The sequence below is a fragment of the Ambystoma mexicanum genome, chromosome 5p, assembly GCF_040938575.1.
Source record: "Ambystoma mexicanum isolate Mex_15411 chromosome 5p, UKY_AmexF1_1, whole genome shotgun sequence".
Lineage (NCBI taxonomy): Eukaryota > Metazoa > Chordata > Amphibia > Caudata > Ambystomatidae > Ambystoma > Ambystoma mexicanum.
Window position 1 is genome coordinate 1789355 of NC_090930.1, and position 24247 is coordinate 1813601.

The 24247-nt window shown below is 48.2% G+C and overlaps 1 protein-coding gene across 1 annotated transcript in view; it reads right to left on the reverse strand.

The window, feature by feature from the left end:
* The window catches only part of LOC138481610 (GLIPR1-like protein 1), a 1920818-nt gene that overhangs the window by 1140148 nt on the left and 756423 nt on the right, over positions 1-24247 (reverse strand). The window contains exon 4 of the mRNA XM_069613805.1: positions 21370-21458. Within this exon, the coding sequence (XP_069469906.1) occupies positions 21370-21458 (89 nt within the window). The remainder of the gene's footprint in view (positions 1-21369; positions 21459-24247) is intronic.

Sequence of the window (24247 nt, forward strand, 5' to 3'; positions counted from 1 at the left end):
GGATTTCATCACAGCCTTAAAGGTTATGTTTAGGCGTCCCAACCTTACCTACACAGCTCGGGAAGCCCTTCTGGAATGTTCTCAAGGGTCTCAGGATGTTTTGGCCTATGTCACCAGATTCAAGCTCCTTGCCACCGAAGCCGCCTGGCCTGAAGAAGTCCAGTATTCATTGTTTCATCAAGGTCTTTAAGAAGAACTCAAAGACGAGTTGTCCAGGGTTCCTAGACCTCCTTTGTTGCAGGAACTGTTACGTCTGGTTATGCAGCTTGAATACAGATTACTTGAAAGAATGAAAGAATGAAAGAAAGAAATATAGGCTTCCATCTTTAGCACCTTCTTCAAATACTGCGAAGGCATCTTCTCAGCCTGAGCCTATGCAAGTCGGTATGGCTAGAGGTCTCTTGTCTGACAGTGAACAACAAGAGACCACACCTCTCCAGCCCTCAGAACCCTCCACTGGCGCCCAGTTGGACAAAGGGCCACTTTCAAGACCCTGTGCATCACTCATAGTGCAGTGCACAAGACCGGCCCTCTATACCTGCAAGACAAACTGAAACCTTACCTCCTACCCCACACCCTAAAATCACGCTCCTCCCTCCTTTTAGTGATCCCAACCACCAACTCCGTCAGGATCGGATGATCCTCCTTTCAGCCTTGGCCCCTACTCTGTGGAACTCGTTTCCACCACACATCCGACACACACAAGACTACTTGTCATTCCGCAAATTACTAAAAACATGTCTCTTCCCATAACACCAATGACCACCCTAATGATATGCGCGAACTCCCAACAACCGAATGACGAAATACACAATGAGACTGTCTACCTGGTGTCCGAAGACATCCGATACCCACAGGTTAGGATGGATGGAATGGATGGAGTGGATGGAGTGGTTGGAGTGGATGGTGTGAATGGTGTGATGGGATTGGATGGATGGAGCGGATGGATGGATTGGATGGAGTGGATGGATCGAGTGGATGGATCGAGTGGATGGATCAAGTGAATGGAGTGGTTAGATGGAATTGGATAGAGCGTATGGAGTGTATGGAGTGGAACAAATGGAATAAGTGGAATTGAGTGTAATGAGCGTAATCAGTGGAAAGAGCGGAATGAGTGGAATGAATGGAATGAGTGGAAAGAGCGGAATGAGTGGAATGAATGGAATGAGTGGAAAGAGCGGAATGAGTGGAATGAGCGGAATGAGCAGAATGAGCAGAATGAGTGGAATAAGTAGAGTGTGTGGAATGGGTGGAGTGGGTCGAGTGGGGGGAAAGGGTGGAATGGCTGGAGTGGGTGGAATGAATAACGCGGGTGGATGGAATGGCTGGAGTGGATGGAGTAGAAAGAGTGGATGGAGAGGACGGAGTGATTCGAATCGGATGACATAGAAATAACTGGATTGAGTGGATGGAACTGGATTGAGCGAATGGAACTGGATGGGCGAATGGAACTGGGTTAAGCGGATGTCATGATTCCTGCCCCCAGCCCTCTGAGATATCAGGCTGGAGCCAGGCCACAATCACCTACATGGCCCCTAAGGGCCTCTCCATCCTCCCAGAAACCCACTTAGAGTCAGTACACTGCCATAGGATGGCATTGGACTTGTAATGCATAGAGGGCAAGATGATACCCCCACATATTCCAGTTCTTTGAACTGCATATGCAGTCTAGCCTTTTGGGTGTGGTTTAACCCAGGGATACCTGGGAGACCTAGAAACTCACCGTGATTGGATCTATGTCCAGAAGGCCTGCTCCTTTCTTCCACGCCCAGCGCCCCTGCAAGAACAAGAACACCATTAATAATAGCCTTACCTTGCTGAGCATCCAGCTTCCATCCATCGCTCCTCCAGTCCTGTGGGCAGCTACGGCGGTGTCATCTTCATCTCGGCACGCCGCATCTTAAGGAAGGGAAAAAGAACAGAGGAGACGACACTAGTAAGCATTCTGCATATCTCCGCTTACTCGAAAACTGTACGAGATTCAAACGCTTACTTGAATCCAAGCCGCTCGGGGTAACTTCTACTCCAGAGCATCTCATCGATTTGCAAAGAGGAAAAGACATACCAGGTTCGCATGGAAAGCATTCGGAGGCGCCGCACAGCGCGTTACTCAGCTCTTCCTCTCAGCTGGCAGCCACACTGGGACATTGCGGCACCTAAAAGGACACAGAGACGAACACTGGTTAGTACAAGTAAGAAGGGGCTGCATCGCGCATCGCGCTTTCACTCACGGTTAGTGCTACTCACCTCAGCAGCACGCCGCCATCTCTGAACCCCTTCCATCACCTAAGGAAGGAAAGACACATTATAGAAGGGACGAGAGTCATCAGAAACTATTCATAAGATTCTACTTACCGGTCGGGCTGAAGGTACAGCAAGCCCTGTCCGTCTGGCCCACGCCAGTGAAACAACTAGGTAGCATCGAGTCCGCATCAGTCAACGCACCCCTGCACTGAAGGCAGGACGGAGAGCGCGCTACACAATAAAACAAGGTGAGGAGTGGACCAAGGGGAAGGTTTGGACCCAGGAAAGAGGGGGGTCAAGCAAGCAGAGACAATAGAGAGTTTAACTCTGACAACCTTGTGTTTCAGGCCCAGTCTTCAGTCAATCAGACTCCAGGGAAGGGTTTGAGGTTGTAGGAGGTCCGAACAGGCTGAGTGGCGTCCCCATGTATATCAGGTGAGCATAACAGCGGATGGAATGGATTGAGCGGGTGGATGGAACTGGATTGAGCGGATGGAACTGGATTGAGCGGAAGGAACTTGATTGAGTGGATGGAACTGATGGAGCGGATGGTACTGATGGAGTGGATGGAACTGATGGAGTGGAGGGAACTGACATAGTGGATGGAATGGAAAGATTTGATGGAGGGACGGAGTGGCTTGAATCGGATGACATGGAAAGAACTAGATAGAGTGGATGGAACTGATGGAACTGGATTGAGTGGATGGAACCGATGCAGTAGATGGAACTGACGAGTGGATGGAATGGATAGAATGGAAAGAGTGGATGGAGAAGATGGAGTGGTTTGAATCGGATGACATGGAAAGAACTGGATAGAGTGGATGCAACTGGATTGAATGGATGGAACCGATGCAGAACTGACGAGTGAATGGAATGGATAGAATGGAAAGAGTGGATGAGAAGATGGAGTGGTTTGAATCGGATGACATGGAAAGAACTGGATAGAGTGGATGGAACTGGAATGAGTGGATGGAACTGGATTGACTGGATGGAACCGATGCAGTAGATGGAACTGACGAGTGGATGGAATGGATAGAATGGAAAGAGTGGATGGAGAAGATGGAGTGGTTTGAATCGGATGACATGGAAAGAACTGGATAGAGTGGATGGAACTGGATTGAGTGGATGGAACTGGATTGAGTGGATAGAACTGATATAGTGGACTGTTAGGGAGAATTCTCATAAATGTGCTTATTCCCTTCACCTTAGAGACCCCCAGCAACTTTTCTGGATTTTGAGGACTTGATTTCTTTTTACCTGGAAAGAGCATGAGCCTTTTTTTCCCACTCTTTCATGCATTTTGATGTGTGTTTTGCACTTGTGTTCTTGGATTATGGAGTTTTAGATAACTCCATAGGCATCATCCTTTCATGTGTGTTACACAGCAACTTCAGTGCAGTGACACATGGATGTCTTTTTAGACTTCCCAAAGGTTTAAATACCTTCTCTGGGATAAACTACTGTTTCCCAGAGAATGTAAAGTGAAATTGACTTTACTAGTCTTTTCCAAATTCATAGACCCAGCACACACCATCTTACAATGGAGTGCTGGAGGTGTTACCTAGTATCCCCTGTGTCTAAACACTCATGTAGCAGTCAAATGCTACCCTTTCCTATTGAAAAGGCTGGTCATAGTGGTTTTGCAACGAACTACCATGATGTTTCCCGACCCCGTACACTGGTAGCTAAAAAACACGGGATCCATGTTTTTCAAGATGGCGCCTTAAGCCCCTTTGTTTAAAACGGGTCCCAGTCTTCTTTTTTCGCACTTCTCTTTGGAAAGGTCCTTCTAGTATTGGTCTCTGCGTGCCAAACCATGTTTGGTCCCTTTGTTCGTGTGCATTTGGCGGGCTCCAGGACTGAAGACTGCCTCTGGCACATGAGTGTCTGGGGTGGGCAGGACATGAGGGAGGTGCCCGAAACTCCTTGTGCTTAGTCTTCTGGGAGACCCAAATGCACTCTGGCGTGATTGGCTGGCTGACTGTCCAGCAAGGTCAGCCACCCTGCTGGGTGAGTGATAGCTAGGCTGGAATAAAAGGGTGAGAACTGTTTAAAAGGCGAGTCTCTTGGACTGGAAAGCAGAGTCGACCACTGGAACGAAAGAACCGAAGAAGAGCTGGAAGAGGACGGCTGCTGCAACTCCTGTACCGTTGGTTTGCCCGGTGAAGCCCTGCTGCGAGTCTGAATTGCCAAACTCCTTTTGACAGAGAAGCTCCTTCAAAGACGGCTTCTTCCTTTGAGTTGGTGGGATCAATCAACTCATAAGCCACCTGGATACCATTCTCAAGGCTGGTTAGGATTAACCAGGGAGAGGGACACCTGCTTGTGTGCTTGAATCTACAGCTACCGGAACTGAAGTGACTCCATCTTGTTGGCTTTTTTTCGACGATCCCGTGCAGTGCAGGTGTTCCCCGACGTTCTCCCTCTTGTCCCGAAGACTGAGGCTCAGGAACAGTGAGTTCTGCAGGAACTGCCAGAAACCAACGACTTCAGCTGCATTTGTTTCTTCATACTAAGGTACTGTGCCAACCCGATTGAAAGAATGCCACTCTCGCGGTGAAAGTTTGTGAAACTTTCCCAACTTACAGGCCTAAACAGCATGTGACCCCACAAATGATTCCTTTTGGCCAAAACTACTTCTGAGAACTTTTGCAAAGACTTTACCATTTGATACCAGAACTGATCTTTCCTATCCAGAACACTAGCCCATTGACTTTGGCCTAGCCTATTGACTTGAATTGAACTCCTCTGGTGAACTGAAACTATTTACACTGTTTAATAAGTATATGTGATCTATTCTACTTACTTTTGTCCCTTTTGCTCACTTCTAAGTAATTGAACTGCCATTTTGCTCCTATTTTAGGGGAGCTCAAACTGTCTCAAAATCTTAAGAGTTTTGTATTGAAGTGTATTGGTATATAATATTAAGTTGTCTTCTACTAGTGAAATGTTTTCTAAATGATTGCGTAATAAATTAATAAGTGTTTTACCAAGAAACCTTGAGTATAAGTGTCTACTTGAACCACTGTTATTGAAAGTCCTCTGTGTAATTACTTGTACTGCCCACATTCACTCTTGAGATAGCCTGGCTGCTCAGCTCGCTACCAAAAACTGTGTGGTACAGACAAAGGTTGGTTTTGCTTACACCTGTAGTCCTAATTGTATGTGGTGGTCCAAGAGGGGGTTGTAGGTGAAAGAGTTGAATGAAAAGATTCGAAATACAATTGTTTCGAATCAAAAGGACTGGAAAAAGAAAAATCGAAATGCACTTTTTTTTTTTTTTTGGTGGGGGCCCTTCCCCGAACCCCTGCTTTTTGCCCTAAAAACACAATTTTTACCTATACCAAGCCCAAAAAAAAGAAAATATTTAAAAAAAGGCATTCAATCATTTTTTATCTCGATCCTTTTGAGTCGAACGTATTGTATTCAACCCTTTTTCATTCGACTCTTTGACTGGACACCCCCAGAGGGTACTGCATGCAATTCTGCCTAACATGGACGGAACTGATGGAGTGGATGGAACTGACGGAGTGGACGGAACTGATAGAGTGGATGGAATTGACGGAGTGGATGGAACTGATGGAGCGGATGGAACTGACGGAGTGGATGGAACTGATGGAGCGGATGGAACTGATGGAGTGGTTGGAACTGATAGAGTGTACTGAACTGATGAGTGGAGGGAGTGGATGGAACTGATAGAATGGATAGAACGGATAGAGTGGATGGAACGGATAGAGTGGATGGAACGAATAAAGTGGACGGAACGGATAGAGTGGACGGAACGGATAGAATGGACGGAACGTACAGAGGGGATGGAACGTACATAGTGGATGGAACGTACAGAGTGGATGGAACGGACAGAGTGATGGAATGGATAGAGTGGACGGAACGGATAGAGTGGACGGAACAGGAGAGTGGATGGAACGGATAGAGTGGATGGAACGGATGGTGTGGATGGTACAAATGGAACGGACGGACATGACGGAGGGGACGGAGCAGACGGAGGGGATGGAACGGACGGAGTAGACAACATGGATGGAAGGGGATGGAGTGGATACAACAGAATGGAGTGGATGCAAATGGATAGAGTGGATGAAGCTAGATGGAGCTGGATGGAGCTGGATGGAGCTGGATGGAACTGGACGGAACAGATAGGGTGGATGGAGCAGACAGAGCGGATGAAGCGAATGGAGCGGATGGAGCAGATAGTGCGGATAGAGCGAATGGAGCAGATGGAATAAATGGAATAAGACGGAACAGGTGGAATTGATGGAGTTGATGGAGTGGATGGAATAGATGAACCAGGATAGATAGAATGGATAAACAGAATTTAATGGATGAAGGGATGAAATGAATAGGGTGGAGGGAATAGATGGAATAGATAGATGGAATGGATGGAAGGGATAGTGTGGATGGAATAGATGGAATGGATAGAGTGGATGGAATAGATAGAATGGGTAGAGTGAATGGAATTGATGAATGGATAGAGTAGATAGAACAGATGGAATGGGTAGAGTGGATGCAATAGGTGGAATGGATGGAATGGTTAGAGTGTATGGAAAATGTGGAATAGATTTTGATAAAACGGATGGAATAGATGGAGTGGACGAAGTAGAAGGAATGGACGCAGTGGACGGAATGAATGCGACAGAATGGAATGAACGGAATTTGATGGAATTCGCCCTACTCATTGTACCCCCTGTTCCCTATGCTGTTGCTATATCCCCCTGTAATCCCCCTACATATGCTATCTATCTGTATCCCCATGTCCCAATTTGTCTGTCTGTCGCTATGTACCCACCATCCTGTTCACGTGCCTGGTTTCAGGCCCTCTAAAGATAACCACCACATCACATCACTACTCTTACTCTCTGCTATACACCATCACTCAACTAGAACACAGCTATACCCCTCACTAATTCGGCCTAGCTGTCCACATACGAATACGACCTCATCAACACCTCATTCACCCTAATAAAACGCAGCTAGCCGAGCACTCTCAGGCCTAACGCAGCCAGAACCCAGCCTGGATGTCTACCCACCAAACTGCACACATTCAGCTGACATCACCAGCACCACACCTAACCGCCAGAATGCAGCTACCAACTGGCAATTACACCAGCTGCACACTTACAACAGTATCTCTACTGACCAGGACTACGGTTCCAGAGGGCGTTCAACCTACCAGAGCTTTGAGGTCATAACAATGATATATAAAGCACTATATAAAAGCCAAATAACATAACATAATGCTTCTGACTAAAACATGGCATCTGTGCACAATGCCTTTTGGATGCTCCCAGAGATATAATGGGCATTTTCCTCAGGCCAGAGTGAAAGCTGCATTTGATTATTATTCCACTGGCAAACATGTTTTCTGCATTGCTTGAAGGACTGTTTTGAAGAGGGTGCCAGATGGTACTTGATAACGTTGCGAGGGAATTTTTACAAAGCTGAAGAAAAGTTATGTACCTGTTTTCGCGCTTTCATGAGAAAGGGAAGTGTTTTGCCTCTTGGGGTTGCCATGGGCCACTCTGGCTGGGGGCACATGGAAAACAGGTAGAGACTTTAAAAGCCAGAAAGTTCTGGAAAATTCCAGCACACATTTGTGGGAGGCTTAAAATGAGGGGCACAGGGACGGTCAGGCAGAAAGGATCATTGGAAGAGTGGACGCAGTGCTTACCTGCCTGCTGATGCAGGGATCTCTCTGCCTGCCTGTTTTGGTGCTTTTCAGTGCATTCCTGGTGAGATGAGGATTTCTTTTGCAGAAGCTTCAACGGTGAAGTATTTTAAAACATTTTACATTGCTTATATGTGTAGTAATTAAACATTAATTTATTATTTTTATTGCATTCATTCATGAATGCTTTTTTGTGAATAAAGGGCAGTAAAGAGCCATTTCACAGTTCAGCCGAGTGTTTGTGTATATAATTGCCCTCCAGTGGTTAAGGTTTCTTCATGTTGTGTGAACTTTTGAAGCAACACAACAACAAAGATGAAGGCTAAATAGGGCTTCATTTCTCATAGCTGTCATTGTGCCTGGACATGTGGGGTTGCCCGCTGTACATTGATAGATTGTGTTAGCCTTGTACTGAGATGCTTCGAATTTCATTCAGAATTGTATTGATCCAAGAGATGTCTGGAGATAGAAGCTGCAGGTTGCGACCTAGGTGTGGAATTGGTTCATGCTTAAATTGAGGGCTGGTTACATTTGAAACCCACCACAAGTCGGAATCTGTGAAAAGTGGAAATATGAGAATCTTTTGTTTTTAGCGTGATGTTAATGACTTGAATTCATTATTCACTTTGGTGACTTACTTTTCTACACCTGAGGGGGTAGAAAATTGGTGAATGTGTCCAGCGTTTTGGTTTATACACAATTCACTAATTAATTAACCTTTTATGACACACTTAACACCAGAGACTAGTCTCTAAGCGCAGGACCAGGATTCAAACCGATGTTGCTCTGCATTGTGTTGCTTCCAAGACAAACGCATTGCCCTGAGCTATCCTCCCGGACCAATACTATGGCCCTCATTACGACCCTGGCGGAAAGGGGAAAACGATGGCGGAAATGCAATACCGCCATCGAATAGCGCTCGGTGCGACTATGACCCGTCACCGCAAAGTACGAAGCCATTAGCGACACCGTAGTGAACGCCAACGCTAACTGCACTAAGCACGCGCGCGCGCCATGCCAAACCGCAAACACCACCATGGTGCAACGGTACGCCAATTCCGACCCTAGCGGACATGTACCTAACGCCATCAGGCATGGCGGAATGGACCATTCCGCCATGGCGAGAAGTACGGCATCGCGAATCAACCGTAAACGGCCCCACTGAGTGCCTGTACACCGCTCCCTGCCCACAAAGTACAACTCCCTGTAGGTGCAATGAAGTCACAATGCAACCAGTGAAATGTACAAAGCACCCATGCATGCCAACGAACAAAAGCAACACAAGAGGGGCCAATGGGAGCTGCAGGTCACAGATGGCACGAATACAGAAGCCATCCCAATGGACATGACCACAGTCCCCCACCAAGAAACGCACGCAAACACAGGCACCTGTGACCAGCAACATTCCGAAAATCACATCATTCCACCAGTCCACCTGGCTGACCGCCATCTGTCACACAAAACCCAATCCCCCGCCCCTGAGCATGACAACATCCAAACTGTCATATAGGCAGCCCCCATCCCTGACCTCACGGGCTCAGTAGGCAAACGCGCCCAGCACAGTACCACGCAACTAAACCCCGAAGCAGGAACCCAATGCAGATCTCCTCACAATACATCGCCCCACATATAGGCACATGCCACATCACTTGCAAAGAAAAACGCTACACGGGCCAAATCAGAATAGAAATTTAATGCACAACGAAATCACCAAGCCCATACAGCCATCAGGCCATGAACTCCAAAACACATTTCACCATTGTGGGCTGCATCCGCAAGAAATGACCAGCCACTACTTGTGTGACGCCCTGTCCCATCATGGTACACAGAGCCACAATCACGTACGAAAAGGCAAAAAGGAAGCGCACACAACCGCAGGGCCGTCCCAATGGGGAGGCACTAGTCCAGCTGAAAGGCCGAAATGTTGCTCCGAGCCACCAGTACTGCGTAAGGGCATGTGGGCCACTGGCGATCGTCCCATAAGATCGTAATGCTGCTCCACCGATTAACACGAAGCAGCAGGTGTCGGGAGTAAAATCCATCTGCAGGAGTGGCATACAGATGGCAGTGGCAAAAGGGGAGGAGATACCTGTCAACCAAAAGAAAAGAACAAGAACAGAATGGCCATCAGAACTACATTCGAACAACTCACTTCAATGAGCACACGAAATCCACAGCCATATGCATGCTAGCCCACTCCAAAGGATCATCACCACCCCAAAGCCACTTGCGACTCATAACCATCTATACCTAGGTGTAAACACCATCACGAACGAGTGTACCTGTGCATGCGTCTGCCAAAACAGAATCCATCAGATGGGAATGTTAACGTGCATGGACACAAGTGTCTGAGGGCGCGTCGAGACAGGGAGGGCTCAACAAGGCAAGATAGACGATGGTCCCACTATGGCAGCCCTGCATCACATAGCGTAGGGGAGGCGGATAGATCCCAAGAAGCCCTGTACATGGCAAACTCTGCATCAAATCACCTGCCCATGCATCCATTCATCATTCCCTCATCCCGGGATCAAAACGCCTGAATAATTACTCACATGACATTAGAAACGTCCATTGAGTCTGTGCGTAATGCAGCCTGCTAAATCCACAGTGCCCCAGCCCGTAAATCCAGTGTTGTGAAGTAACATGTATTTGGGAATGGCCGGCCTCATCGCCCACGTAGCTATTGCGCATCCCAAACTATTCATATCAATCATTGCTCCCTCGCCATGGGCCCTGTCTCAAGGACATAGAACAATAGAACGTTATATTTGCAGTCAGACCTGTGGGCATCTCCTCGCCGCTAGCTGGAAACCGAAAGCGCCGCCCTTCGAATTCCTCATTTGCAACATCACGTCGAAAAGGCATCTGTGGCCGTTTGAAATCACTAATTATTCCATCGAGTGCGGCTGTGTGTGAAAATGGCAACTGCCTTCACCCACAAATGGGACGCCCCGCCCGTCGTTGCAACTCGGTACAGTGATGCATGAGGGCCCACCGTTACTCGAGTACAACGTTGCACTGACCCTTCACAAGTCCGTTCGCGACTGCACAGATAGTATGGGAAACAATGGGACCACAGCAGAATGAACATATCAACCAATCTTACACGCCCATCGGGTACAAATACATGATTGCAATAGCAAGATACCATTCCCCGAATTGCAGCGTAGTGCGCGGGACGTGCTCGGCCAAAGGGGAGAGCAGTTTGCACAGGTGGAATCAATCACCACAGGTGGAGGCCATACAGCCTGAAAACACATAAATTGCACAGCCAGTCTCCTCCCACAACCACAGCGAAATGCTACCGGCAGGACTCGCGATGTTGGCCCTGGGGGACCTGATAGCACTGCAAGTGCTCCGACTCCAAGAAGAAGACGAACAACAACTACAACCAGCCGCACGGAGGAGACGCAGGAGGAGGAGGAGGCCAAGGCAGGGCCAGCAAGGCCCAGCAGCACAGCCACTACCACCACGCAGGCAGCCCGCAATCCCACGCCTCCGAGCACATCCGTTCAACCTCACTGATGAGCAGATCCACACCCTCTACCGTCTGGACCGGGACACCATAGCCGCCATTGTGGACATGACACAGGCTGACCTAGTCAGCATGATAGATAGCCCAACCGCAATCCCACCCCTACTGAAGGTGGTGTCTGTACTCCACTTCCTGGCCACAGGCACCTACCAGCACACAGTCGGACAGTTGCATGGCATTTCTCAGCCACTGTTCTCACGGACACTATTCCAAGTGCTCGATGCCCTCCTGCAGCACGCAGACGACTACATCTCCCTACCACGCTCGGAGCAGGAAATAACCAACACAAAAGTGGGATTCCATGCACTTGCCGGCATGCCGGGTTGCATTGGTGCCATCGACTGCACCCATGTTGAATTGGTCGTGCCACATGCCATGGAGGCCCAGTACCGCAACCGAAAACAATTTCATTCCCTGAATGTACAAATGGTGTGTGACTCCAACAGGATCTTTACGCATTGTTGTGCCCGATTCCCTGGATCAACCCATGATTCCATGGTCTTGAGGAACTCTACCATACCACGCTACATGGAGCGACACGCAGGGAACAGATCCTGGCTACTCGGTGAGTCTCATTGCATGCATGATGATGTGGGGTATGTGATTTGGCAATGTACTTGCAGGAAGGGGGGGGGGTGTGCGTACGTATCAATGGCATCCCACATCCTACGTTTCTCGTCCACATACAGGTGATGCTGGATATCCACTGAAGAGATGGCTCCTCACACCAGTCCGGAACCCACGGGACCAGCATGAGGAGGACTACAACCATGCCCACTCACGTACCCGTGTAGTCATTGAGCAGGCATTCGGCCTACTGAAGGGCCGTTTCCGCTGCCTCAGCAGGTCTGGCGGGGCACTCCTGTACCGCCATGAGAAGGTTGCAAAGATGGTGATGGCATGTGTCATGCTCCACAACATGTGCGTACGTAGAAATGTGCCCATGCCCCCTGACGCAGAACTGCAAGCACCGGATGATGGTCATGATGAGGGTGGGGATGTGGCAGCACCTCAAGGAGTCTGCGAGGCACCGGAGGCCCGTGACATTCGTCAGCATCTCATTGATGTATGCTTCTAGCACTCATGCCTGGTGGCTGATACATGGACACGGGACACGTGGCACTGTGTGTGTCTGGAACATGCACGAAATGGACTGTACGCCTATGATGGCCTAGTACACAAAGATCAATGTCCACACATCTCATTGGTTGATCGTGCACTGTTTATGGCATATGTGATATCATGTTGAACACCCTATCGACCCGCCACCCAAGTGAGCCCAACACACCCCCTCCACCCTCCTACCTCCCCCCCGAACACCAGTGTTCAAAGATGCTCATTGTCAGTGGGCTGTCGCTATTGCATGCCCCCTCTGCGGGTATCAGGGGCACCCCTGCCTGTGGAGCGCCGGGTCCTCCCAGATCTACGTTGGGGGCTGCCCTGGACGGAACTTGCAACGGATGATGTGTCTGCCTGCTCACGTCCATGCATGTCCCTAAGGGTTTGCGAGAGCTCAGTGAGCACACGGCGCACTGCGGCAAGTTCGGCACAGACGTCTTTGGACGTCGCATGCAGTTCCCCCCTCAGGCTCTCGGTGCTTCTCTCAATTTGTGACCTTAGCGTCTCTGTGCCTCTCTCCATTTCTGCCCTAAGTGTCTCAGTTGATGTTTCTATGTCTGCCTTGGTGCCCCCACATTCATCGGCATGGTCCTTGAGGAGTGTGGCCAGTTGCTGCTGTTGTTCGATCAACTGGTCGAGGGACTGTTGCCTCTGCTGGGCCATGGCCATTTGCGGGGGTGTCGCAGAGGGGCTGTTGACCTCATGTTGCCTTCCCACAGGGCTTGGGGGGGATGGCCAGTCGTCGTCTTGTGGGTGCCCCTGCGTGGTATCCTCATGTTGTACGGGATGGGACAGACAGGGGGATTGGGACAGGTCATGGATGGATCTGACTTCGGCATCCCCGTTTTCTGTGTCCGAGCATGCTGCCATCAATGGGGTGTCACCTATGGTGCTGCTGCCACCAGAGGCAGTGCCTTCTGTGGCATCCATTGGGGGGACCTGTGGTGGTGGTGTTGTGGGCATGCTGGCTGCTGGGGTGCCTGTTGATGTTCCCTCCTGTGTGCTGCCACCTGATTTGTGCTGCTGCCGTGTCTTGATGCGTGCAGCTGAGGTGGAGGGTCTCTGGCCGTTGGTCTTGGCCCTCTTTGCAGGTGTGCTGGTAGGGGTGTCCTGTTGCTCGTCGTTTGGATCGGACCCTGTGGTGGAGTAAAGGAGAGCGAGGGTTATTGATGGGTCTGTGGGAATTGGAATGGCATAGTATCACATGCTTTGGGGTGGTACCTGAGGGTGTTTTGGGTCGGGGCCTTGGAGGTGCATTGATTTGTGTGTGGAGTGAGGGTGCAGTTGTTTGGCAGCCTGCAGTTAGGGTGTGCCTGCTGCACGTGTAGTGCGTGTTTTAGGGGTTTTTAATTATTTATGTATTTATTGTGGTTTTTAACGTGCGCTATCAGGCCGATGTGTGTGGACGTTCTCCTGGACATGTGTTTCTGTTGCACTATGTGGACGCATGGTACTTCACATGGATGGACTGTGTGGATTGTTTTATCTGGCCCACCTACCTGAATCTTCGGATGTCTGCACTCCTTTCTCCATCCCTCCGACTCCCTCAATGCTCTCCATTCCGATGGTGGAGGCACAGATTTCTTCCCAGGGGGTCAACTTGATGGGTGAATCAGGACCTCCCCCGGTGGCTGTGGCAATGTTGCGGTTGGCAGAGAGTATGCTGCGGACGCGTATCCGCAGGTCGTCCCTTCGCTTGCGGCATTGCTGTGGGGTGCGGGGTGCGGTCCCCACCGCACTTACCCGCTGTGCCACCAGAGCCCATATGGCCTTCTTGTTTGCAAGTGCCGTCCTGGTCATTTGCGTGGAGAAGACCACGGCAGCATTCTCCTGGAGGGTCTCTGTTAGCACGGTGAGTTCCTCACGGGAGAAGTGGACCTGCCGCTTGCGGTCGCACGCTTTCTTCGCTGCTTTTCCCATTTTTCTTGGTTTCGCTAGGGTGGTTGACGGGGTGGGGTGTGTCTCAGGGTAGTGTTTTTAGTGGTTGTGTGGTTTTAGTGTATTTATAGGTGTACGCCGGGATGTTTCCCGTTCCGGGCCCGTGTTTTAACTTCCGTTTCCGTATATTTCCGGCCACCGTACTTTCCGGTAGGCGCACACTGCGGTGACCGCTAAGAGGGGTGGCGGTATTGCACCTGGGGCGCCGTACGGCGGCGGTGTGGGCCGTTTTGGGGTCTTTTCCGCCATCGCGGACTTTGCACTTCCGCCATGCCGTGGTGCTCGTGCCCGATGGGTCGGAATGGGCCGCACTTTGCTCCTTCGTGCAATGGCGGAAACGCTATTTACGCTGTGGCGCTCCGGTCAGTCGATTTCCGCAAGGGTCGTAATGAGGGCCTATGTGTGTATTAGGAAGCGTCTACAGGTAATGTGCTTTCCGGCTAAGTGCGTATATTAAAATCTGAGTACAGATATTGGAGCAGAGCACACTGCTTTCTGCCAAAATCTGCACCCAGCTGATTCACAGTTCGTAAATAGGATGTGAAAGTACGTGACTTTGCCCCCGTTGGGCCTCATTATGAGTTTGCCGTTGATTTGGCAGTAAATCTGCCAAATTACTGCATCTTGGATCAACCCCATTTCCAGACGAAGGCCACAGGATAATCCTCTGGGAACACCAATCAGCAAGAAATCTCCTCATCCAGCAACACCAGGGACAATAGGAGAGAGAGCAACCACTGAGGGACTAGGCGATGCACTGACAAGAGCGTGTGTCATCTCGTCTAGCTTTTGGCTTCACTTTCTGTCTGGACCTTCACTGCTAGCAGCATTGATTAGTGACCACTTCCAGTGGCCATCTTGGATTGGTGGCATCACTTTCTGTGGCCATCTTGGATCAGTACCTTCACTTCCTGTGGCCACTTTGGATCAACACCATCTCCAGCCGAAAGCCACAACAGGCTCCTCTGGGAATGCCAATCGGGAAGAAATTGACTCATTCCAGCAATACAAGAGAGTAACCACTGATGGACTAGGTGATACGGTGGCAGGAGCGTGTGTCATCCCTTCTGAACTACATAGGGGTGTCCAGTCAGGGGTGTACCAGTTAAGGGCTGAAGCAGTGAAGGGTGAAGACCAGCCAGTGAACAACCTCTTTGCCTATGAGCCTCTGCTTTTGCCTTTCTCCATCTTGCACCTGTGAGTACCCCAAACATCCTAATTACTTTCTGTCTCTCCACATTGTGCTACTCACCTATGTCTTCACTCCTGCTCCTCCTGCTGCTTCTCCTACTCACCTCTCCCTACGCATTCTCCAATCATGCTACAACTTCCTCCTTTTCTATCCCTTTTAAAAAACTCACAACTCGAAACTCCCACTACTTCATCTCTCTTCCACCTCCTTCCAACAAACAAATCCAACAAGTGCACCATACCTCCTCTAACACCTACCTATCCACCTCGCCTCTCTTCCTCTGAGACTCAACTTCTCTTCTCTTCCTTCCTTACCTTGTGTACTGAACATTGCACTGTGGAATGCTCTGTCTGTATGCAACAAAACCTCCTTTATCACAGACTACTTTCACTCCAGCTCTCCTCCCCTAGACGTTCTTGCTATCACTGGAAACTGGGTTTCTCCATCTGACACTGCCACTCTGGTTGCCCTGCACAACTCCAAACTATCCTTTATTCACTCTCCTTGACTAGCACAGGTCGAGGCATTGGACCCCTACTCTCTTCCCGCCTCAATGCCTCACAAATCTCCAATGCCGAACTCTCTCCTACCTCTTTTGAATTCACCATCTCTACTATTGCTCTGCCTTACTCGGTTCACATCATCTCCTTCTATCACCCCTCCTGGTCCCACTGGGCTGTTCTTTGATGATCTTGGGCAACTCCTTGATTCTCTTTCCACTAAACATCACCTCATTCTCTTAGGTGACTTTAACCTTCCCTCTGCAACCACTTCTCAGAAATATGAACTCCTTTGCACCCTCTGACCTTTCCTCATCACTTGCTTCAACTATTACTAAAAGGAAATGGAAACCTTCTGCCACTTCCCCCTTTCTCTCTGACGTACAGTTCGCCCTCTTCCACCAGCACTCCCTTCTCCAGCTTCCAATCCCTACTATATGGTTCATTCTCCTCTCTCTTCCCACTGCTTACTTTCAATCCTAGGTCTCAGCATCCTCAGCCATGGGCCACCCCATTCATACACTCTCTCCACACAGACATGCATCAGCTGCTGTGCAAATGGAGGCAGAACCACTCGCATGAGGACCTGCAACTCTAGCTCTCTGTCCTGAACTATCTTAAGTCCACCCTTGATAGAGTGAAAAGAGAATTCTACCTAACCCTCATTGACTCTTACTCCAACCATCCTCGCAACTACAGGGAACCCAAAACTCACTCCTCTCTCCTCCTTAGTCTATGACTTTTAACTCCACTCTCACAGCTAATGACCAAGCTGAATACATTGTTGCAAACATTTCCAAAATTAGAGACTCTCTCCTGTCCTTCCTCGCACTCCCTCCTCCTACATTTTACACTCCACCTACACTACCATCATCCTCTGACCCTTTCTCAAACTTTAGCCCCACTAATACTGACAAAGTCCTGTCTCTACTGATGGAAACTAACCCCTGTGGGGCCCTATCAGACCCTCGTGCTCCTCAGCTAGTCAAGCCTGTTGCCCCTTTAGTGGCCGCTCACCTCTCTGAACTCTTCAACCTTTTCTTTCAATTCTGCCTGCTTTCACTCTGTTTTCAAAACAGCAACAGTTATTCCATCTCTTAGAAAAGCAAGGGAATGACCAAAACCTATTGGCTAACTTTTGCCTTGTGTTTCTCCTTCTGCACTACTCTAACGTGCGTTGTCTTCAACCGTCTTAGAAGTCCACAACCTTTGAGACCCCCTTCAAGCAGGTTTTTTCACTCCTGTCACTCAATGGAAACTGCTCTTATGAACGTGTCCAACTTCATCGCCTCTGCTAAGCACTACAACCCTTTACTCTATTCTAACTCTCCCTGACCTGTCTGCTGCCTTTGACACTGTTGTTCACTCAGATCTCCTTAATACTCTTTCTTCTTGGGATTCACGATCAAGCACTTGCCTGGATTGATTCCTATCCTGCACCTCGCCAATTCTCTGTCTCCTGGAGCAACACCTCACAATTCACTCATCTAACTATTGGCATTCTACAAAGCACTGCCTTGGTTCCGCTCCTCTTTGCCCTTTACCCTTCTGCTCTTGGGGCACTAATCTCCTCCTTTGGGTTCTCGTAGCAACTCTTCGTGGCTGACACCCAAATCATCTTCTCTTTTCCTGAACTCTCCTCTGATTTCTCTATCAAAATATCCAACTATCACCCTGCCATTAAATATTGGATGGCTTTGCACTCTCTAATGTTAAACTCTACCAAAACAGAGGTGCCCTTCTTCCCTGGCAAAAATATCTCTCTCATCTCTTCCTCTGTCTATCCAGTTCCCAGCTGATTCTCTCCCCCACTCTTCTTCAGCTAGAAACCTTGGTGTCGTCTATGACCCTTCTTACACCTTCTCTAGTTTCATCTCTAAAACTGGAACAACAACTCACCTCAACCTCGGAAATATTAGGAAAATCAAGCACCTTCCTTTAACACCGCCAAGCATCTCTTAACCACTCTTGTCTTCTCTAAACTGGACTACTGCTACAGCATCCTCTTTGGTCTCCCAGCTATGCTTTCTGTCCTCTCGACAAGATCATTAACTTTGCTACAAGGACTTTCTTTGAACTTGCTCACTTCACACCTACTTCCTCGTACCGTCACCAGGCTGGATGGCTAACGATGCAAAACAGGGCCAGATTAAATTTGTTCTCCTGGTTCACAAATCTATCCATGGTAAGGCACCACTCTATCCTCCTCTGTCCAACTCTACAAACCTTCTCGAAAATCTTTGCCTCCTCGACTACCGTTGTGGCTCCTTCACTCTCCCTGTGCTTCCTCTCGCTTCCACTCTTTCTCTCTTCTTGCTCCACTTACATGGAATTCTCTTCCCCCAGACATCTGAGAAACAGTCCAAATGGATTTGTTCAAAACAAACTAAAAGCCTACCTCCTCGCCTGCTAGTTACACTCTTAACCTACCTCTCATCTGCCTGCTAGCTAACATTTTTCCATCGCCTTTAATATGCCTCTGTGCCTTAATCTGCCTCTGTGCCTCACTTCCCCTGACTCCACACTAGCACCTCACCCATCATGGTCGCGTCCCAAGCAGAGCTGGCCGTACCGCCAACCTGCACTTAGAAATGGCCAATGTTAGTTGTCCTTAATCTATATATGGCCACTTATGTATTGTCCCTGGTGAATGCTACATTTACTCCCCTCCACAACCTGACCAGAATGTCCACCAAACTCACCCCATTGAAAGAAGCTCATCGCTTCCCAAACTCACCCCATTGAAAGAAGCTCATCTCTTCCCTGTCAAATTTGATTTTTTATCTGTTGTACATTATTTTGGTGATTAAAAGAGCATTGTTCCTCCTGAGCATAAATAAAACAAATATTTTATCGTTATTGCCACTCGGTCTTGTGGGCTGGGAAGGCATCGGGAAGTAAACGAAGACAACTGAGGAAAATCTTTAGGTTACAAATGTTTATTTAATATCACAAAAAGGTTGGGATAAGGCCTATCCTGTCCTATGCTTAGGTGAGATCCAAAGTATATGTCAGTCTGTTTCCAAAACCAATACTTGCCCTCACGTCTATTTCTTCGAACTGTGTAGGGATGTCATACCGGTCAGATAGCACAGCGAGTAGATCGATCGCTTTTACATCCGTGCAGAGCATGCTGACGCAGGGTTGAATCCCGGCAGGGACAAACTCAGCCTTTCATCCTTCCTAGGTCGATAAATGAGCACCACACACCATGGGTAATAAGAAGCGCTCAGATGCCCGAGGGTTCGTAGCGTTATATACATGCAAATTATTATTATGTCGGCATCAAATGAAAAAGTGTTCAAACAAAGGTTCAGAGCTTCTTCCAGCTCTTGGTTGGAAAGGGGTTCTCCCTTCCCCGGGATTCCAAACAGTTCACTCTCAGTACAAGAAGGTTACCTTCCACAAACTTTAAAGACTTTCACTGGTTTCACAACAACACGATTCCTCAAGATTCCTCCCAGCTTTTACGCTTTGTGGCTCTTTCGTCAAAGTCATAAAGTTCCACTCTTTTGGTTCACAATGAACAAGCTTCTCTGGATATTCAAGCATAAACATAAATGTGTCAGGTAGCTTCTCTTTAGTGGGGCGTATTCAGTCTAGGCGCAGTTGTCGGACCCCACGGTCCACCCAGTACAGGTCACACAACTGACACCTGATTGGCTTCTTTTGCACAGTTACACAATCTTTTCAACACTTGTTTTGCCACCATTCATGTTGGATTATTACACGTTCTCATAGTCGTGCCACAATTTCAACTTTCAACTTATACAGTACCTCTTTTCCTTCTGACACTTGCCAATCCTTGGCTCATGTGGCATTCACTCATTATTATTTTCCTTTGGTTCGGTATTCAAAACTGCAGTTCATTCATATCCAAAACAACGTAACTGCAAATTCCCAGTTCACTCTCCTGCTGGAAATTCGGACCCTGCTCACGGGCTTTTCATTCAAGTTTCCAGCTTTTCTGGCCCTTCCGCAGCCTTCCCCAATATCACTATATTTCGGTATTCTCAAACCGCTCATTTTATCTTTAATCTTCACATTGGCGTAGTCATCAACAATCCGTATTTGAATTTTCTGTATAGGCAATCACATTTCCTCCGCTGTCGCTCGCTCACTTGTGAACGCTCTGACCTTTCACCACACGGCTTGCACAACAGCGTCCCGGAATCATTAGCTGTTCTTGGCTCGGCAAGCCCCTATTTCTGGGTCTCCGACACCTCGGGCTACCAGAGTGGGAGTCCTCTTGACTCCAGGAGGTCAACAGCCTGACCCCACCACTGGAGACCTTCCGACAACGCCAGCCACACTCTGCTTCTGCTGTAATAACTCTGCAGCACCTCGGTGCTTCGGACACAAGTCCCCTACCTTCACCTCCGGCTTCCCCATCTGCAAGCATTCCAGGGGCGATCTCGCTCTCCCCTGCAAGCTCATAAGCCTCACCCGAGCGGGCCATTTATATCGCCCCTATCGCTTCAGGTGCAGGCTATTCACCCACTCCCCAAGTCTCCTCCTCCCAGGTGATCCTCCTTTGCATATCCACCCCAGGGTCAAGATCCAAAAGCAACGGCCTTTCCATGGTCACTGGGGGGGGGGGGAATTGTGGCTAAAGAAGTGAAAACGCCCTCAGATTCCTCACAGGGTTTACACCAGTGGTGGACGAGTGCTGTTAATCCACATTTGTGGAGTCTATAGGACTACATGGGGATTTTGGTGTAATTACCACAAGCGGTAGAAGTACAAGGCGGGGGACCTTTACAGGTTCCACATTCTCCCTCCCTTTTAGCTGGGTAGAAGGCACTTATTCCACTAATGTTCTAATTGTGATTCTTAAGTGAACATATCCTGGGCTGCTATGGAGGGGTTTTAAGAGGAAATCTGAAATGGGATCGGTTAACTGGTGGAAATACGTTTTACTGCGGGTACCTTTTTCGACAATGTTTGTGGGAGTTTTGAAACTTCATAAAACAACTTTAATACAAAATATTGCAGCTCTTTTTGGAGGTAAAACTGGCAAAAATATAAAACAATACACCAGAAGGGCAATACTCATCATTCTATTAAATATGAGAGTACTATCTCTATGTTTGATCTGCAACACAGACAGAGCGATTCAATGTTAATAAACATAAACTGAAAGTGTGTTTTACAGACTTACTGCAGAGATTCTTCTCACATGTGTCATCTTTGTCGCATTTACTGCAAGGTTCTCCTTCAGTGTATGGTAGTTTGTTGGGGTAATTCCCGCTGCAAACCAGATAAAAAGTACCACAGTAAGAGATGACGTTGTCGTTCTGTTAAGGTAAAGTTACATCGCTGCATAGACCATATCACCCGCTCCTCCCTACTCATGGGACATTCTGTGCAATGGAGAGAGACGGGTAAAGTTACATCACTGCATAGACCATATCACCCACTCCTCCCTACTCATGGGACATTCTGTGCAATGGAGAGAGACGTGTAAAGTTACATCACTGGACAGACCATATCACCCACTCCTCCCTACTCATGGCACATTCTGTGCAATGGAGAGAGACGGGTAAAGTTACATCGCTGCATAGACCATATCACCAGCTCCTCCCTACTCATGGGACATTCTGTGCAATGGAGAGAGACGGGTAAAGTTACATCACTGGACAGACCATATCACCCACTCCTCCCTACTCATGGGACATTCTGTGCAATGGAGAGAGACGGGTAAAGTTACATCACTGCATAGACCCTATTACCCACTCCTCCCTACTCATGGGATATTCTGTGCAATGGAGAGAGAAGGGTAAAGTTACATCACTGCATAGACCATATCACCAGCTCCTCCCTACTCATGGGACATTCTGTGCAATGGAGAGAGACGGGTAAAGTTACATCACTGGACAGACCATATCACCCACTCCTCCCTACTCATGGGACATTCTGTGCAATGGAGAGAGAGACAGGTAAAGTTATATCACTGCATAGACCCTATTACCCACTCCTCCCTACTCATGGGATATTCTGTGCAATGGAGAGAGAAGGGTAAAGTTACATCACTGCATAGACCATATCACCCACTCCTCCCCACTCATGGGACATTCTGTGCAATGGAGAGAGAAGGGTAAAGTTACATCAATGCAAAGACCATATCACCCGCTCCTCCCTACTCATGGGACATTCTGTGCAATGGAGAGAGACGGGTAAAGTTACATCACTGCATAGACCATATCACACGCTCCTCCCTACTCATGGGACATTCTGTGCAATGGAGAGGGACGGGTAAAGTTACATCACTGCATAGATTCTATCACCCGCTCCTCCCTACTCATGGGACATTCTGTGCAATGGAGAGAGACGGGTAAAGTTACATCACTGCATAGACCATATCACCCGCTCCTCCCTACTCATGGGACATTCTGTGCAATGGAGAGAGACGGGTAAAGTTACATCACTGCATAGACCATATCACACGCTCCTCCCTACTCATGGGACATTCTGTGCAATGGAGAGGGACGGGTAAAGTTACATCACTGCATAGATTCTATCACCCGCTCCTCCCTACTCATGGGACATTCTGTGCAATGGAGAGAGACGGGTAAAGTTACATCACTGCATAGACCATATCACCCGCTCCTCCCTACTCATGGGACATTCTGTGCAATGGAGAGAGACAGGTAAAGTTACATCACTGCATAGATTCTATCACCCGCTCCTCCCTACTCATGGGACATTCTGTGCAATGGAGAGAGACGGGTAAAGTTACATCACTGCATAGACCATATCACCCGCTCCTCCCTACTCATGGGACATTCTGTGCAATGGAGAGAGACGGGTAAAGTTACATCAGGTTCTTTAGCCAAGCAGCAGTGAATATTCTCTCATGTAGGAAGGTGCCTGCATGCAGTGCCCTGCTCAGCTCCCCCCCATCATTGCACTCACCCTGCCTAACCGTCAGCCCCGTTATATAGTCCTGCCCAGGGAATAATAGAGGGCTTATGGAAGAAAGTAGACTATTGGTTAAAAGTACAGAATTCACTAGAGCGAGCAACTCTCAATCTTACGCCCGGTTACCATTTCTCCATTCCTAAGGGAGATTTCTAAGCCTCCCTACCCAGAGGAGAGATTGGCACTAAGGATCCCCCTCTCCGGATGAAGCATAGTCATCTCGCCATGTCCAAAGTGTGTAGAGCATAAAGTGTACAGAAGTGACTTCAAGGATATAAAGAATCTCACCTGTGTGTATACTGAGACTCCTAATATGAAGAATCTCACCCGTGTGTATACTGAGACTCCCAATATAAAGAATCTCACCTGTGTGTATACTGAGACTCCCAATATAAAGAATCTCACCCGTGTGTATACTGAGACTCCCAATATAAAGAATCTCACCTGTGTATATACTGAGACTCCTAATATGAAGAATCTCACCCGTGTGTATACTGAGACTCCCAATATAAAGAATCTCACCTGTGTATATACTGAGACTCCTAATATGAAGAATCTCACCCGTGTGTATACTGAGACTCCCAATATAAAGAATCTCACCTGTGTGTATACTGAGACTCACAATATAAAGAATCTCACCCGTGTGTATACTGAGACTCCTAATATGAAGAATCTCACCCGTGTGTATACTGAGACTCCCAATATAAAGAATCTCACCTGTGTGTATACTGAGACTCCCAATATAAAGAATCTCACCTGTGTGTATACTGAGACTCCTAATATAAAGAATCTCACCTGTGTGTATACTGAGACTCCCAATATAAAGAATCTCACCTGTGTGTATACTGAGACTCCCAATATAAAGAATCTCACCTGTGTGTATACTGAGACTCCCAATATAAAGAATCTCACCTGTGTGTATACTGAGACTCCCAATATAAAGAATCTCACCCGTGTGTATACTGAGACTCCTAATATAAAGAATCTCACCTGTGTATATACTGAGACTCCTAATATGAAGAATCTCACCCGTGTGTATACTGAGACTCCCAATATAAAGAATCTCACCCGTGTGTATACTGGGACTCCTAATATAAAGAATCTCACCCGTGTGTATA